The sequence below is a fragment of the Canis lupus genome, chromosome 2 (assembly GCF_003254725.2).
Source record: "Canis lupus dingo isolate Sandy chromosome 2, ASM325472v2, whole genome shotgun sequence".
Taxonomy (NCBI): Eukaryota; Metazoa; Chordata; class Mammalia; order Carnivora; family Canidae; genus Canis; species Canis lupus.
Window position 1 is genome coordinate 78,171,766 of NC_064244.1, and position 17,153 is coordinate 78,188,918.

At 57.1% G+C, this 17,153-nt stretch overlaps 1 protein-coding gene across 2 annotated transcripts in view; it reads left to right on the forward strand.

Annotated features, from left to right (window-relative positions):
• Window positions 1–3,226: 3,226 nt before the first annotated feature.
• Window positions 3,227–17,153, forward strand: part of IFFO2 (intermediate filament family orphan 2) — a 48,828-nt gene continuing 34,901 nt past the window's right edge. Inside the window, exon 1 of one of the 2 annotated variants that reach the window (XM_049106598.1) lies at window positions 3,227–4,232. In XM_049106598.1, coding sequence (XP_048962555.1) covers window positions 3,568–4,232 — 665 coding nt within the window. In that variant the 5' untranslated portion in view covers window positions 3,227–3,567. The remainder of the gene's footprint in view (window positions 4,233–17,153) is intronic. The other variant, XM_025447421.3, reaches the window with a different exon arrangement.

Consider the following 17,153-nt stretch of genomic DNA (forward strand, 5'->3'; position numbering starts at 1 on the left):
GGAGGCTGGCATCCCTCTTGGGGATATGTCTTTGTGCCAGTGAATCCCTCACCCAGTGAGGACTCACCTGTGCTCCCTTTGGATGATGGATGGGCGGGGGCAGGGAGGGCGGAGGTTGGTGAGGGTGTCCAGGGCTGAGGCGATGGAAACACTGACCTCACTGAGCAGCTTGGGGCAGGATTGAACATTAGCCAGGGGGTGGGGCCAAAATTCTAGACCAGGCTTTGCCACCAATCTACTGGGTGACCTGGGTTAATCCCCCCTCTCTGGACCTCGATTCTCTTGTCTGTAAAGTAAGAGTACTGGGCTTGGTGCTCTCTGAGCTCCACCTGGCTGACATTGATGATGAGCAGGACTTCCTGCCTCAGAAACCTCCAGAGCTACGTGAACTTGTCTTGGTTCACCTGGGACTTTCTGGTCTTAGTGTCGAGAGCCCTGCATCAAGAAGAACTCTTGGTCCTGGGCAAAGGAAGGTAGTTGGTCACCCCATTAGAAGGACATAAGGTTAGCCTTCCCTCTCATCTTACCCACAAAGAGCAAGATACATGGCGACTCACTTTTGCTCCCATGTGGCCACAGCACTATCTTCTAGCCATTTTTTTGTACATGTCATATTTCTACAACTCAGTTGGAAATTCCTTTTAGCCTGGGTACTACTTCCCCCATTTCCTTTAGATCTTCTGGTCTGCTCAGCTACCTCCTCTAGGCCAGGTATCCGTTCTTGCCCCACCACCTCCCCCTGCCACCTTGGCTCCAGAAGGTCTTTTCGGTTGTGTGTTCATTAGCTCTACCGGGACTCCTTAAACTCTTGCCTTCTGTTAGCACCAGGTCTGTGCTGAAGGAAATGCTCAGTGAATGATCATGGAATGTCTGAATCTCTCCAATGCCCAGGACAGGGCTGGGTGTCCCCTGACACCCCAACTCCAGAGCAATGCTGCTGGGTGGGACTTATCCTTCCTGGAACAGGCTGCAGAGACCCACTTCCAAAATGTGGCTTCTTAACCCTTTCTGTCCCCCAGGCTCCTTGAGCATCTGGTGAAGCCTTTGGACCTCTTTTCAGAATAATTTTTAAAAATAGCATTAGGATTACAATGAAAACATTTTTTACTAAAATACAGTTATCAATATATTTAAAAAATGTGATGTAGTAACATACTTGCTTCTTTACTAAATAATAGTAAATAATAAGATTTAGTAGTGAGTGTAATAGGATCTTAATTTCAGAGTTGTGGTAGCTTAAATGGTATTTTGAGATATTCACAGTAACTGTAGTATTGATATAAAAATATCTTTGATTTCTATTAGGACAGAATCACAGGAACTTCTACTGCCTGCCTGTACTCGTGATCAAAGGAGATGCTAAGTACCATTTAGAGATTAGTGACAATAAAGATAGGACTTTTGTCCATCCCAGTGTCATAAATTCTATCCTGGAATTTCTTGGTGGTGAGGGAGGGGGTGGTCAGGACCTCCAGCTTTATGGCAAAGGGGTTTTGATGCTTTAGGTTAAATAAACAAAATCACCAGGAGCTGAGAGAACAAAGAGCAAAGGACAGTGACCACACCAGGTTGGGCAAAGCAGAGAAAGGTTTTAAGACAGGTGAGTGTCGGTGCCGAGTGTTGTAAAGGTGAGCCCATTTTGGCAGGGAGCAAGGAGCTGTGGTTGAGGGAAGGAAACACGGGGAGGGTTTGCTCTTGTGACCAAATCAAAAGCAGCAGATTAACACAACAGGCATGACCTCCTCCCAGAGCAAGCCCAAGTCTCCTTTGTGTCTCTTTTGTCTCTGAGAACACCAAACCATTGTCCCTATAAGACAGGGTACCTGCCCTCAAGCTTACACAGGAGACCAAACACAAAAGTTAATAAGACAAAATTAAATTGCGATTCAAAAAATGCAGCTGGAAGAATGTGGAACACGCCACGTGTCTGATTAGGTGTACACAGTGCAAGCCACAGGCGTCAAGGTGTGGGTCATCTGCCCTCGGAGGTCTCCAGGAAGGATCAAATGGGAAAATGCACAAGAGGCCGGCGGTGTGGGATTGCGGGTTAGAGAATGTGCTTTGGGATTGCTTGTCGCTCCTCTGGTCTCAGTGACCTTCTCTGTAAAATGGGGATGATAACTAAGTATGGCCCCTGACACAGGGGAAGCGCTCAGTAACGGGAGCTATTATTATTATCAATAAGAGAAGAATGATGGCTGTTTGCAATTTGGTTCAAGGGACTCCAGGAGGCTAGAGAACCTGGGTCTTTAGTGTGGTGGATGTGAAAGGATGGAATGAACGAACGCATGAAGGATTGAATTCTCGGGTTGGCTCCGCCCTCCAGACTGGTTCCTTCCCCCCCGCGGCCCCCTAAGCGGTTGGAGGGAATACCCCCCAGCTGTGGGGGCCCCAGCGATGGGCGTGTGAGTGTGCAGCGGCGGGGCTGGTCATCCAGGGCCGGGAGCGGCTGTGGCCGGGCTGAGATTTAGGGTGTCACATTCCGGGACGGTCTCCGCTCAGCCCTCCCCGGCGCGGCACCTCGGTGGGCCCGGGGACCCGCCGACCTCGGGACCCCTAGGCGGGGCAAGCGGTGCACGGGCCCGCCCGGGTCCACCACGTGGGGGACGTGCGGGCGGAAGCGCTGCCCTATCCGGGGAAGGTCGATCCGGGCCGCCCCAGGCTGGAGTGGGGGTGGGGGGCGGACGCACCCTCGGGCGCTCGGGCCCCCCAGCCCTTCCAGGACACGCCGTGGGACTTTGGGGCCGAGGGTGTCGCGATGGGGAAGGGAGGGATGCGGAGCCTCCCGCTTAGAGGGCGTGGGGGAAGGGGCGCCCTAGCGGGGAAACGTGCGCGGCTCGGGCTGCCGGTCCCTTTAAGGGGCCGGGCTGGCTCTGCGGCGGAGCCGGCTCACCGCGGGGCTGGCGCAGCTCTGCGGTCCGGGTCCCCAGGCAGAGCCTCGGAGCCAGGCGGGGGGCGGGGCCCGGCGCGGGAGGGGGCGTGGTCCGGCCGGGAGCTGGGCGGAGCCAGCGCTGCAGGCAGCCCGTCAACGCCGCCCGGGACGCGCGGGGGGCGGAGCCACGGGCGCGGGGGCGGGGCCCGGCGCTGCGGGCCGCGGGGGCGGGGCCTCGGGCTCGCGGAGCGCCGCAGAGGGAGGCGGGATGGGCGGGGCGAGGGCGGGGGCGGGGCCGGGGTCTGCAGTGGGCGGGGCCCGCCGCAGGGGCAGAGCCGCCGGGAGTCCTCTGCGCGCGGCTGCCGCGGCGCATCCACAGCGCCCCTGACAGCCCCGGCGCCGGGACCCGCGCCCCGCGCCCCGCGCCCGCGCCCGCGCCCGCGCCCCGCGCCGCCCCGCGCAGCCTTCCGGCCTCCCGCGCGGCCCGACTCCCGTCCCTCGCCTCGGCGCCCACACCCGGGGGCGGCCCGGCCCGCTGTCGCTGCGGCGGCCGCGTCTGGCGCGCATCTGGAACCGCCCGGCCGGCCGCCCTGGAGCCCGCGCCCGCCCTGGCCCGGCCGCGCCGGGAGCCCTGCCCCGAGCTGGAGCCGCACCTGGAGCCGCGGGCCCGGGGCCCTGAGCCGCGCAGCCGGCGCATGGTCAACTCGCTGCTGTTCGGGGAGATGGCCTTGGCCTTCGGCTGCCCGCCGGGCGGCGGCGGCGGGGGCTGCCCCGGCGGCGGCGGCGGCGGCGGCGGGGCCGGGCCGGGGCCGTCCCCGGTGACGGCGGCGCTGCGGGACGACCTGGGCTCCAACATCCACCTCCTCAAGGGGCTCAACGTGCGCTTCCGCTGCTTCCTGGCCAAGGTGCACGAGCTGGAGCGGCGCAACCGGCTGCTGGAGAAGCAGCTGGAGCAGCAGCAGAGCGAGCGCGAGCGGCGGCTGCGCTACAAGACCTTCTCCCGCGAGCAGGCCGTGCAGACCGGGCCCGAGCTGCTGCGGCCGGCGGCGCCCGGCGCGGGACTCGGCAGCGGCGGCGGAGCGGCGGCGGGCGCCAACGCCAACGCCGTGGCCCTGGGCGGCCTGCCCCCCGGCGGCGGCTCGCACCCGCAGCACTACGGCCGCCTGCCCGGGACCATCTGGAGCTACACGCAGGTGCGGCGCACGGGCGGCGGCGGCGTGGAGACCGTGCAGGGCCCCGGCGTGTCGTGGGTGCACCCCGACGGCGTGGGCGTGCAGATCGACACCATCACGCCCGAGATACGCGCGCTCTACAACGTGCTGGCCAAGGTGAAGCGCGAGCGCGACGAGTACAAGCGGAGGTGAGTGGGGACCCGCCCCTCCCCCTCCCCTCCCCTCCCCTCCCCCTCCCCCTGCAGCTCGCGGGGCGGGGAGGGGGCGTCCGGGTCCACGGAGGCCGCGGAGTCAGTCCGTGCGGCGGGAGGGGCCGGGGCGGCCAGCTGGTCCTAGCAGGTGGGCTGGAAGCCGTGTTTGCAGCGCGCCCTGCACACGCTCGGACAACTCACTTACTGGCTCCAAGGATGGGGCTGGGTGCCGACTACCGTAGGGGACACTTCGGCGCTGTCATTGGTCCGGGCCGGTTGTTTTCTGGGTGACATAATAAGCGAGCGCTGGTGTTTTATGTGATCTCATTTAGCGCTCACGCCAACGCAGCGTGTAAGGCCTTCTTATCCCCATTTTGTAGATGAGGAGACTGAGGCACGGGCGATGCCGCCGGGCTTGCCTAAGGGGGCTTGGCCGATAGTGGCAAAACCGGGATTTGAGCTAGTGAACTGAACCACTTTTGGCTAGTTCATCTTCCTCTCTAGGTATTTTCCCAAGGATGTAGGAGGCAGGCTCCCCTCCCTCCATGGGTGAAACGAAAAAGAAAAAAACTTAACCAAACCGACCCCCCAGGCTTTAAAAAAGATTTTTTTTTTTTTTTGGTCCCTTGAATTAAATGAGATCATGTGTTTGAAAATAGGTAGCTCTGTCCCTACCAGCTAGGGCCGGAGTCTACCATATTGCTCCAGCTCTGCAAGGGTCCAGTTGGCAGGGTTGGATAACCAGACCTCCACCAGACTGGCCGCAAGCTTTTAAAAGCGCCTCTCTTCACCCCTCTTCTCCCCACCCCCTACTGTCATGAGCACCAACAGCCACAGCCCTAGAGGCTCACAGGAGGTGAGAACGTTGGTCTGGACACTGGATGTTGATTGGACCCAGACCACCATCTCTGGCTGGTGTGCGAGGCTGACTGCCTGCAGGACCGGCCTGCACATTCCTGCCTAGTCCCGATCCCCCAGATTCCCCAGCCGGGAAACCGACTTTGCTTCCTGCCTGCAGCCTGGCTGACGGGACTGATGGCTCAGCTTTCCAAGAAGAGGAGAGGGGTCTGTCTGTAGTCTCTCAGGCCCTGGTGGGGGCAGGGCCCTCTGCTGTCCCAGGCACGGGCGACTCTGCATTGGGAGCCTCCGCGGCTTCCGACTCTAGGGCTTGGAGGGTGTTGTGAGAAGCCTCCTTCTTTCCACTCCTTGAGTCCTGGTGCTCACATGAGCAAAGAAGTCCGGTCAGGGAACGTGAGGCGTGGATCTCCTTCATCACCTGCCGGGGAGATGGTCGAACCATTTGGAAGCCTGTTTGCTCACTGGGGAGAGATAGGAGTAAGAACATCTACCCCCCAGCTGCAGAAGGGGAGAGTAGGTTGGTGATGCTTTTGGGAAGGTATAGAGTAATCAGCTGATGTTATTAAAGGTGATAGGCATTGGCAGGCCAGCATGGACCAGAGGCCCGAGATGAGAGATGAGACGAGAGTCTGTCTCATGCAGGGTGGGCCTGGCTCTCTGGGGGGAGGTCTTACACCCCACTGGGGACCAGCCACTCTCTTGGGCCCATCTTCTCTTGAGGACTTGAGAATGGCCTGGTTCCCTGCCTTGGCGGTGGGGAGGCTACCTCTGTCTCTGTGGGCAGCTTCTCTGGGGTGGGGTAGGGGAACAGGCACTTGCTCTCGATGGTGAAACACAGAGGGATGGGCCCTTCTGTCTCGCAGTGTTGATCGTGTCGTCATGCCTCAGGCTTGTGCTGTGTTTGTTTTATTGTGTGTGCTTTTTGGACCTGGCTACTAAGGAGATGGAAAAACTGTGCCCAATCTCAGAGAGAGATAGGTTGACGTTGAGCAATGCTCTGTTCAAGTTGCACGCAGGGCGTGGGGTGTGATGTCAGCTTCTGGCGCTGGCCTGGAATGAGACGGGCACTGCTGGGGCAGGTGGAGTGTGGGTGCCTCTCCTCCCGCCCGCGGGGCTGCATGAAGCACCTTCCCTTCCTCCATATTTTGGTGAACTGGGGAGGTGCATCTTTTCTGAAGTTGATTCTGGGCTCAAGTTGAATTTTTCCAAAGCAAGTGACTCCCTTCTTTGGGACTCCGTTTCCCTATCTGTAAAGTGAGGGGTGAGTGGGCTAGCACTGTGCTCTTTGAAGCCCCAGGCTTCCTTGGAGAGGGTCTTGGAGTTCCTCAAATATTACGTAAGACTTAATATTTTAAATTATATTACAGTGTTAATGCGGTTATAAAAATGTGCTCACTTTTAAGTTCTTAATGTCAACTCATTGTTAATTGTTCACTTGTTAGTAGTTGGCCTCAAATTAAAGCCACCCTCCTGTCTTCACTATTTGTCTGAAGAGTACTCTGAGATTGCAGAGCAAACCGCTAAAAACCCTTCCCATTTGTAGCTACTTATCTGTGTGAGTCAGGATTTTCCTGAAACTCTGCAGCCAAAACTGGAGATAGAATTAAACGGAATGTGGTACTGTCATCCATGGTCCCTGTTCTAAATGTTAATGAATCAAAAATAGCCTCATTAACTTTACTGATAGAATTCAGAATAAGTAACTGTTCTATTATGCGAATTTACAGTATAAATGTATACCAGTAACATTCTGTTTTTACTTGTTTCTGTATTTGGGTTTCTCATGAGAATTTCCTTTGGGAGGAAGGCAGGCATCTCAACAATTTAAGGGAAAAAATTTAAAAACCACTGGGCTAGATGATCTCAAAAGGTCTTCCCAGCCTTGAAAAAATACAATCTTGAGTTTGAGCTCCCAAGCCCACTTCTGGTCTCCTGTCCATAAGAGATGTCAGAGTCTGGAGGGATGGGACCACGGTGTTTGCTCGGGCTGTTGGCCACTGAAGGCTTTAGATCCTTTCCGGCTGTCTAGCACAGAGCCCCAAGCAGTGACCAGTGGAAGGGGTCTGTGCCAGGGAAGGAGAGCTTTGAGGGTTTCCTCCGGTTTACCTGGAGGAACTCACAGCCTTGGACACCCCCACTTGCTTCCCCAGAATGCAACCTGGTGCGCGGAGCTCTGAGTTCTCCAAGCTGGAGGCATTTCGGTTCTACCTCTGGGATTTGTGGCCTTATCCACGTACCTACCATCATCTGTATTACTACTTATGTAAAACTATTCTTCAGCAGCGTTTTTGAGGTGTAATTTGCATATCATCAAGTCCTCTTATTTTAAGCGCACAGTTCAGTGATTTTTTTTTTTTTTAAGTAAATCCACAGAGTTGTGCAACCATCACCACAATCCAGTTTTAGAAAAATTGCATCACCCCCAAAAAGAGCCTTCATGCCAGTTTGCAGTTAATCCCGATTCCCACCCCGGCCCAGGCAACCCTGATGTGCTTTGGGTTTCTATAGATTTGTGTTTTCTGGACACTTCATATAAATGCAGCTGTAGCGTATGTAGTCTTTTGTGTCTGCCTTCTTTCACTTAGATAATATTTTGGAGCTTCACCCATGTTGTAGCCTGTTTCCTTTAGATTGCCTACATTCCTTTAGATTGGTGACTATTCCACTGTGTGGACAGACCACATTTTGTTACCAGTTCACCTATGTAGTCAGTAGAATTAATTAATTAATTAATTTATTGTCAGTGGAATTTAAATGTGAAGAGTCACTCGTGTCCCCCCTCACATCCTCTCAAGTGCCATCAATGGCATAGGAACCATGCCTTGGAAACACCAACCCAAGGCAGAGCCCCTGGCCTGGGGCGCCTGGACCCTGGCTTTGGTTTCCCCTTGGTCCAACCAGCTCTGAGCTCTTGCCTGTGAGGGAAATGTGGTTACCCAAACTGTACTGTCGACAAGGTTGTCAAGCGTTGATTTGGAAACCAAAACAAACATCTCTGCCCTGTCACCATCCAGCACCACCAAAATGTCCTGTTCTGAGTTTGCAAGCTGGGGGCTTTTCGCTGGAGATACCCGCTGAGTCTATCTGAGCTTGAAACAAGTGGGGATTTCTCTGCATCGCATCCGAGACACTCAGACTCCTGGTCTGGCTCTGCTACTAGGTGCTGTGTGACCTCAGGCCGGTTGCTGCCCTCTCTGAGCCTTAGGTCCTCCACCGTTGCAGGAGGGGATTCCTTTTGGTGAGCCCTCCCAACTTGCCCTATACTTTTGTTCTGTGACTCAAGGGGGTCCAGGTCGAGGCTGTTCATCCTGCCTTGCGGACTGGCAGCCCTCCCCCTCTCCTGCCCCAGGCCCGGTGTGGTTTGGAACCGTCTGTCTGGGTTTCCCTCCCTCCCCCTTCAGGTTGCCAAGTGCTGTGCCCCTGACTTGAGTTGGCATGAAGGGCTTGGTTTGTTTTTCCCTGGTGGTTGGGTGATCAGAGCTTTGCTTGAGAGCCAGGAGGGAACATAGTGATCATTTAGCCTGATGGTTCCCACAGGGGCCTTTTGGAGCCTTGGGATCCAGAGCTGCGTGCCTTGGGGCAATTCTGGGGACAGGGCATGGGGGTGCCGAGCCCCTAGGATCTGGCCCCCATCAACCACAGCAACTCTATTTCCATGACTGTCAGATTGGTCTTCTGAGGAAGGTTCAGTTGGAAAACAGGGTGCTACAGTTTAGAAAACAAAGAAGAGAGGGAGAGAGAGAGAAATCGGTGATTCAGCTGAGTTACTTTCATTTTTGAGGTGGGGAAACTGAGGCCCAGAGGGAGCCGACTGACCCACAAAGCTGAGTTGCCAAGACCTTGCCTGCCATCGAAACCTTTCCCCACCACTCTGAGGTGATGCCCACATCCTCCGCCCTCGGCTGGGTTTTGGGAGAGTTTGCGCCTCCTTTTCGTGTGTCTGCCTTGAAGCATTTTTTAAAAAGCTACTTTCAGGGATGGGAGGGACTTTTGTCACAGCTATTTCTGAGCAGGAGCCGGAAGGGGCTGGGCTGGCGGCCTGAATGAAGGGCTCCAGAAAGGGCTGGTGGGTGAGCCAGCTGGAGTGTCCCCTGCCTTTCCCCATCACACCCTGGGAGGCCCCTGAGCAGGTGTGTGCCGGCCCCCGAGTGCCCCAAGGCTGGAAGAACTGCTCCGGAAAGCAGGCCGCAAGGCTTTTCGTTCCCTGCCTCTTGTGTTATTTCTGAAGCGGTCACCGGCACGGATTCTTCATTTCTCGTTTCCCTGGGAGGCAGCCTGGGATGCTGGGGAAAGGGTTCAAATCCCGGCTCTGCCGCTCTCTCGGGGAGACTGCGGGCAACTGCTTAACCCCTCCGAGCTGCCGGAGCCACCGCTTTCTGTAAAAGAGGGGGGATAACGTGGCTCCCCTAGCAATCGGGGAGGGCCGAATGAGCTCCTGTGATCAGGATCCGGGTGGGGTCCCCTCTCTGGCTCCCCCCCTCCCCACACACAATGTCTGTTCCCTCCGTTTCATAGGGCTTTCCTGGCACGGCGCTGGGCCGCCCAGCACATCCATTTCGGGACACATCGCAGCTCTGTGTGTCCCGTGGAAGGCGCCAGCGGTGGTGTCGGGGGCGGAGGGAAAAAGGGCGACTTCTTTGTCCAGCATCTAAGGAGGGTGTTCTTCCTACTTTTAGCGGTTGATTTGTGCCTCCGGAAATCTCTGACCACCGCCCGCCCCTTTCTTCCAGCCTCCGTTGAAAGAAACACACAAACCCCCTCCGGCGGCTCCTCGGCGGTGCTGGCATTCTCTTTGGGGACATATTTGGGAGGGATTTTCAGAGCCTCAAGCCAGAGGCTGGGAACGAGGTCCCAGAAAAGAAAGGGAAGCAGGAAGCCGGGAGACAGCTGACGCTGAAGATTCCTTCCCTGCGGAATGTGAGGCGGGGCTTTCGCCTTGGCCACCGGATGCAAGGCCCCTGCCCCCCCCTTGCACACACACGCACGCGCGCGCACACATGTGCACACGCACCCCCCGGGCTCCCACGCTCTCAGCCTCTCCAGGCCCGTGGCCCGCTCCCCCCGCACGTGTCGGTGTTTGAAGGACACAGAAGGGTAGACCGAGGATCTGAACTTGCTCTTTGCCGCAAGGAGATGCGTTGACTTCTAGGGGGATCGATCGCAACTGTGCCGTGCATCAGGGATACCGCAGGCTGTGGACTTTGCGTCGGGAGTCCGGGCTTTTGATCACACCGGGGAGGCCAAGCTGGGCTGGTGTTGTGTTGGTTTCCCCGGTTGTGGGTGGCTGATGGCCTGGGACAGGGTGGAGGTGCTGTTGTCCCCTCTGCTCGGGATCAGGACTTCGTCCACCAGGTGTGCCGGAGCCATCGCTACCTCTCGGGTCACGGCAGCCTGCACCGTGAATCTCAGTTGTCTGGGGTGTCTGCGCCCCCCCAGTGACTGTAAGCCCGTAGGGGCCGGCTCCCGGTCTGCAGAGCCCAGCCTGAGCCTGGCCAGAGTCCATGCTGAGCAAGCGTTTTGCAGGGAGGGAGGGCGCTGTGCCTGGCTGCTGGTGCTGGTAGGCCCCCAGTGCGGCTGGGGGATGTAAGGCACAGAGGACACAGATGGTCGACACAGGCTGCACATCTAGTGCAGGGAAGGGTGTGAGTTTGGAGGCCCGAGACCCACCCTCCAGGCCCCACATAGCAGTTCTGAAAAACTTGAATAACACCATCACTTGGTGTCAGATGCTGGGCTCCTGGAGCAGGAGTTAAAACCTGAGATTGGGTTACTCACTTTGTCTCTCTGGGTCTCAGTTTCCTCATCCGTGTCCCAAAGTTGTAGGCAGGGTAGATGGGCCCGGGCAGCCACGGCACTTTATAAACGGGGAAGTTCTAAAAGAGTTCCATGGCAAGATTTCACAGGGCAGAAGCGCAGGTCCCCTAAGGGGGGAGTGGTATGGGCTTCGGGAAATGGGCAGAAATCAAGAACCAGGCTGGAAGCTAGAGGGAGGGTGGTCCCTGCCTTTGTCAGCAGCGTCTGGGTGTCACGTAGCCTCTGGGCATTGCTGGTTGTGTGGTGCTTAGAGGATTCTGGGCCAGATGCGGAGCTGGGGAGGTTTTCTGAGGCTGCTCCCCCCCGCCAGAGCAGTGTCCTCCCACCTCCAGTGGGCACGGGGCGTTCGGCTTCCTGGGCAGGATGTGGTTACTTGCCCTAGTTCCTGGTACAAGAGAGGGTAGTTGTCACCCAACAGTAAATCTGGCGAATGCCTCTGGTTCACCTGAGGGACTGTGGCCGGGCTGAGCCCCTGGCTGGTGACACGGGGCAGCTCGAGCCCTGTGGAGTCCCAGCTTGCCTGTGGTGTGATCTGAGCTTCTGCTTGCCCACCTGGAAATGGGGGTGGTGGGAAGATGGGCCTGCCCAGTGCCCTGTGAATCCTGTTCACCCTGTAACTTCATCGGAGTGGTCTGGAATCAGGACACCATTTAGTCTTGCGTACCTCTGTTTGTCACTCTCTAAAATGGGGATAAATTTTCTTAGGAGTTCTGCTTCCCAGGGTTGCTATAAAAATCATTTGAGGTAATGGAATGTGAAAGCATGTTGAAAAAGGCTTAACAATAAATGACTTCATAGCCACCATTGACTGAGCAACTACTATGTGCTGGGCTCTGTGATGACTTCTTTAAGTAAGTGAGAGTTAATTATCAGATATCCCCAAGAGGTGGGAATTAATTATGCCCATTTTACAGATGAGAGGTTCTTTTTTTTCTTTTCTTTTTTTTTTTTTTTTAAAGATTATTTATTTATTTGAGAAAGAGCAGGACAAGCAGACTCCATGCTCAGTGCAGAGCCCGACACGGGGCTCGGTCTCAGGATGCTGAGATCACAACCTGTGCCGAAACCAAGAATTGGATGCTTAACTAACCGAGCCACCCAGGCGCCCCGAGGTGAGAGGTTCTGAGGGGTGGAAGAAGTCTGCCCCAGATCTTGTGGCAAGTCCAGTCTGGGTCTCTAGACCCTGAGCTCAGTGTTCTTCCTGGGGGGAGACAAGCTGGCCAGGCCTCACGCCACCTGAGGGCTGCTGATGGCTGGTCCGGGGTGAGGACGCAGGCTGAGGCATGGGGTCCCCCCAGCGCCTGTCACAATATTGCCACGACGGGTGTAGAACAGGAGGCGGCTGCCACACTGGGAAGACTTCCTGCTATCGCTTGACAGTAATTATTTCTTGAGAAACCAGTGAGTCACTGGCAGTGGCAGGCAAATGAGCCTCCCGGGCCACTATAGAGGGCGGTTCAGCCCCCCTGCTCTTTGGAGGTGACCGTGGTGGGGGACCGGACTCGAGGTAGCAGAGAGTTCCTGGCCAGCCACAGAGGTTGGCACACGGAGCCTGGTGGGCCTGGCAGGGGGGAGGGACGGAGGGGGACATCGAGCACGGATGATCACCTGTCTGGCACTTTGCACATGATCTGATCGCATGCAGCCCTGTGCCAACTCTGCAGATGGAAACCCAGGCTCAGCGCAGAGAAGTAACTTGCTCCAAGTCACACAGCCAAGCCGGGGCGACACGTGCGTCTCAGATTCTAAGTTAATGCTCCTTTGATTGTGCGCCGCACCCCCGGCACTCCCAGGGCAGCAGCCAAGGGTTCTCGTGAGCTTATAACAAGCAGGAAAGAGCAAAGGGCATTCTGGTGACCGGAGGGAAACTGGCCTTGGCCTTGGAGTTGGGTCTTCCGAGCTTGTGCTTTTGGTTGGTTCTGTGAACCTTGCCTGGGTACAGGGAACCTGTTACAGTCATTCTGTGCCTCCTCTCGGGGAAGATGAGCCTGCTGGGTGTGGATGTCTGAGAAGCTGAGGTTCTGTTCTGACAGTGGCTGAGCACGCTCCGTGTGCCAGGTCCCGTCCTGGGCACTGGGGGTGGAGCACACAAAGCCCCCCACCCCCACCCCCCCGCCCTCAGGAGCTCAGAGCCTGGGGACACAGGCAACTGTGACTGTGCCATGTGACAAGTACCTGCTCAGGTAGTACCTGTGCACCATAAGGACACAACAAATACTAATTAATTAATTAAACAGCTATTTATATAGCATTTACTCTTTGTCAAGCTGCATTTAAAGCCTCTTAGGGACGTTTGATTCATGTAACCTCCTAGTAACCCTGTGTTAGGTACTGTCGTCAGCCCGTGTTAGAGAATGAAACTGAGCCACAGAGGCTTTGACAGAACTCGGCCCGGACACGGCTAGCAGGTGGGAAGTGAAGATTTTAACCAGGAAGTCAGGCTCTGGATTCAGCCTTTTATGCTGTACCCGGGAAGGGACATGCCCACTGCAAGGAGCTTCCGTGCTCTGAGCCTCAGTTTTCTTTCTTTCCCTTTTTTTTTAAAAAAGATTTTATTTATTTATTTATTCATGAGACACACACAGAGAGAGGCAGAGACACAGCCAGAGGGAGGAGCAGGCTCCTCGCAGGGAGCCCGATGTGGCACCCAATCCCGGGACTGGGATCACGCCCCGAGCCAAAGGCAGACGCTCAACCGCTGAGCCACCCAGGCGTCCCTGAGCCTCAGTTTTCACTTCTGTGAAATGGCCAGAGTTCCTCTGACCTCACCGAGCTGTTTGCAAGATTAAATGCAGCGATGTCTATGGAAGCACTTTATAAACTATCGAGTGTTTTGCCCTTGGGGTCAAAATGATGAAGAAGCCTGGGTCCTGCCTACGCACACTGCTGTTTCCTCCCCAGCTTCCCTGGCAGCCTGGTGAGGTTCCTCAAAGCCCCGGGAGGTGTCCCGTCGTCGCCTTGCCTTTGCGTCCTAGCCGCCCCTGGATCCCGGGACAAGCCGTGATGGGATGTTGGACAGAACCCCGCAGAACCCGACGGCTTGCAGCAGAGCGTTTGTGTGCGAGCTGGAAGCTGGGAAAGGAAGAGGCTGAAGAGGGTTTCTGCTGCTTCTCAGCTGCGTGAACTTGAGAGCGTCTTTTGCGGCTCTGCGACATGGGGACAGTCCTCTGCGTGGGGGGCAGGGAGAGTGCATGGGGCAGCGGTGCTCAGACACTGGCAGCTGCCATCGTGTTACTAAGCGAGGCTGGGGGTTCTGGGGAGAAGAGCAGGGCTGAGGGTCCCCGCTTGGGCAGGACCCCCCCGCCCCCCCCCAGGCTGCGCTGGCTGGGGGCTGCCTCGGGGCTCTCCCTGAGATGCTGGCTCAGTGCGCTCCGGCCTGCGTGCTCTGACTTCGGGATGTGCCGGTTCACACAGCCCCCCGCTCATCTGCTGCTCGAGGGGGACGCCCCCGCAGTGGAGACACTGCCTTCCGCCCTCTTAACTGGCCATTTTTATTACTTGGGTTATTTAAGACGGTACTTGGCTCGCTGCCTCCGGTCGCCGTCTTGGGGGAGGGGAAGAGCTGCTGGTCTAAGTGGACCTTGTGAAATTCCCCGGCAGACAGGCTCCTCTCAGGGCAGGGTCGGTGCATCTTCCCAGGGCCCGTCCGTGCCTCCTTTCTGCGCCCGGCCTGCTGTGGTCATGGGCAGAAGGCCATGCTGGGGGCGGGGGATGGGGGGATGGGGGGTGGGGAGGCACTGACCGGAATAGCTTTGGGGGAAGCTCGTTGCAAAGTCAGACTGCAGGACCAGAGGGCCTTGGAGCTCTGGGTGGGACCCTGCAGTGCTCACAACCCAAGGGTTCCGAAAGGTGCTTGAGCCAGCTTGGGGCCAGTCAAGGAAGGCTTCCTGGAGGAGATGTCACCTGGGTTGTGTTCGGGAGATCTAGTAAGAGTGCAAGAGAAGGGAAGGGTGCTCCAGGTAGAGAGAGCAGCTTGTGCAAAGGCCTGGAGGCGAGGTTGCCGTGCCAGTGAGCAGTCCAGAGCCCGCTGCTTGGGCAGGACCTTGCCTGCCTGTCATTCCTCTTCCCCTTCTCGTCCTCCCTCCCTCCTGCCTTCTTGGCTCTCTTTGTTCTGCTTTGCTGCCTCTCATCCCCGCTCCTCTCCCTCTTCCCCTTGTCTCTTGTTTTGGTCTTCACTTGCTGTGCTGGTTCTTACCTCCCCATCCTCTGTGTGAGGTGGGTCCTGTTCCCGTGCCTCTCCCCGCGTGATGCCAGGCCTCTGTGGGGGGCTCTTTGTCTGCTGCCGGGGCTTTGTGAGCCTGTGTGTGCACACACGTGTGTCTCGGAGCCTCGGTCTACACCCTGTGGACTCGGAGCCTTGGGGTCAGAACCCTGCCTTTGGCCACCCCAGGCCCTTTGTACTACCCCTCGTATATCACAGAGGGGGGCAGGAGAGGCTCCTGCAGCGAGCGATGGCTGTTGGGTCTTGTAGGTCAGTGTTGTCACAGGAGACCTCAGCCCCCCACTCCCGGTGCCCATCAAAGAGGAGCCTGGGATCAGACGCGGGTAGGAGCATGGGGGCCAGGAGGCTCAGCTGCTCCCCTTACCTCCCAGGTCTGCTGCCCTGCCCATCCCTCTGCTCCCTCACACCTGTGACTCCATCTCACCCAGGCGGTGTGAGGCCTCTCAGGTCGCTCAGTCCATCCGCCTGCTTCCAGGCAGCCTCCTGCCCCCATCACTGCACATGACTAGACGTGCCTTTGTCTTTTGAAAAAGCACCTTCTGAGAGCTCATCCCTCAGTGTTTTATATAGTTTTCTCTCCACCCCCACTCACATCCCCATGACCATGTTCAGATGAGAACGCTGAGGCTCAGAGAAGGAGAGCTGCTCCTTTGAGGTCACACAGCAGAGTTGGGTTTGAAACCCTGGAAGTCATTTAAGAAGGGGGTTTTGAAAACTCCTGGAGGCTGGGGCTCTTGGGGTGAAGAAGTCTCAGAGCCAGAGACCGAGCCCGCCCCTGAGCCAGCATCTGGGTCCTGGTGCTGCTGCTGAGCCTCTGTCAGCCTAGGAAGGGACATCGACATCGGAGGACGCAGTGGGCTTGTCTCCTTAGAACAAAAGGAGGGCACCTTGGCTTGTCTCCTTAGAACACAAGGCACTGCCCTGGCCTCAGCCCGGCGGTCTCGGGCCATTCACTGACCGACTACCCATCTTGTGTAGATGGGATGATGAGACCCCCAGCGCTGTCGATAAGCCTCGCCCAAGAAGGGCTCTTCCCATCCTCTTTTCTCTGGGCTGGGCCCTGGAGTGGGGAGGTCAGAGAACTTTGCCTTATGCACTGGGGTTGTGTGAACCGGAAAGCCGGGTCCCCCAACCCCACGGAGATCCCTGGGCCGGAGATGTGGCGGACAAATAGTTCTTTTGCGTGCGTACAGTTTTATATGGAGACCCCTAATATCCTGTTGCGATTGGTTTTCTATTTGTCTTCAGAGAAAACACTGACCGTTCAAACGGCCAGACTTATCCAAGTTGGGGAAACTGAGGCCCCAGCTCAGCAGGCTACAGGCAGAGCCGGGATTCACCTGATGGCAAGTTCAGGGGATCCCCCCGCCCCCGACTCGTAGGCTGTTCCTTTCTGTGCCTTGCAGCATGATAGATCCACAGGCTTCCGCTCAGGTGGGGGCTCTGAGTCTGACTTGAGACCATCCTGAGCCGCAGGTCTCTCATCTGTAGAGTGGGGATGACATCCTGAGCTCATCCTGAGCTTCAGTAATGGAGCTCCAGTGAAATAGTGCCTGCCGGGTGCAGAGTGACGCGCTGACCCCCAGCTGATACTGCTCTGTCCCTTCTGGCCTGGTCTTCCCAGGCCCCAGACCCCATAAGTAAGGACTGCCTACTTCCTCCCCGCTTCTGGCTACAGACCGGCCTTTTGTGTTCAGGGCACTTCCTCTCCCCAGCAAAGCCTCCCGCCTGACCAGCAAGGAGGAGGTCACATCCCCTCTCCTCCCCAGCAGATTGTCAGCGCAGGGTCACTGGTAGGGCAGGACCTAGCCGTCCAAGGCTGTCCTGCACAATGTGTTGCCTGGAGCCTGCGGCTTCCAGTGGCCTTGTCGGATAGGGGAGAGTGTCTCAGTTTCTGTCGCCCAGACTGGACGGGGGGGCGGGGGGAGCTCTAGGTCCCAGACTTCTTGTATGTGACCTCCAGCCTCAGGAGGTCACATCCCTGGCCTGAGGTCTCACCATGAGGCAAGGGCAGAGCTGGGATT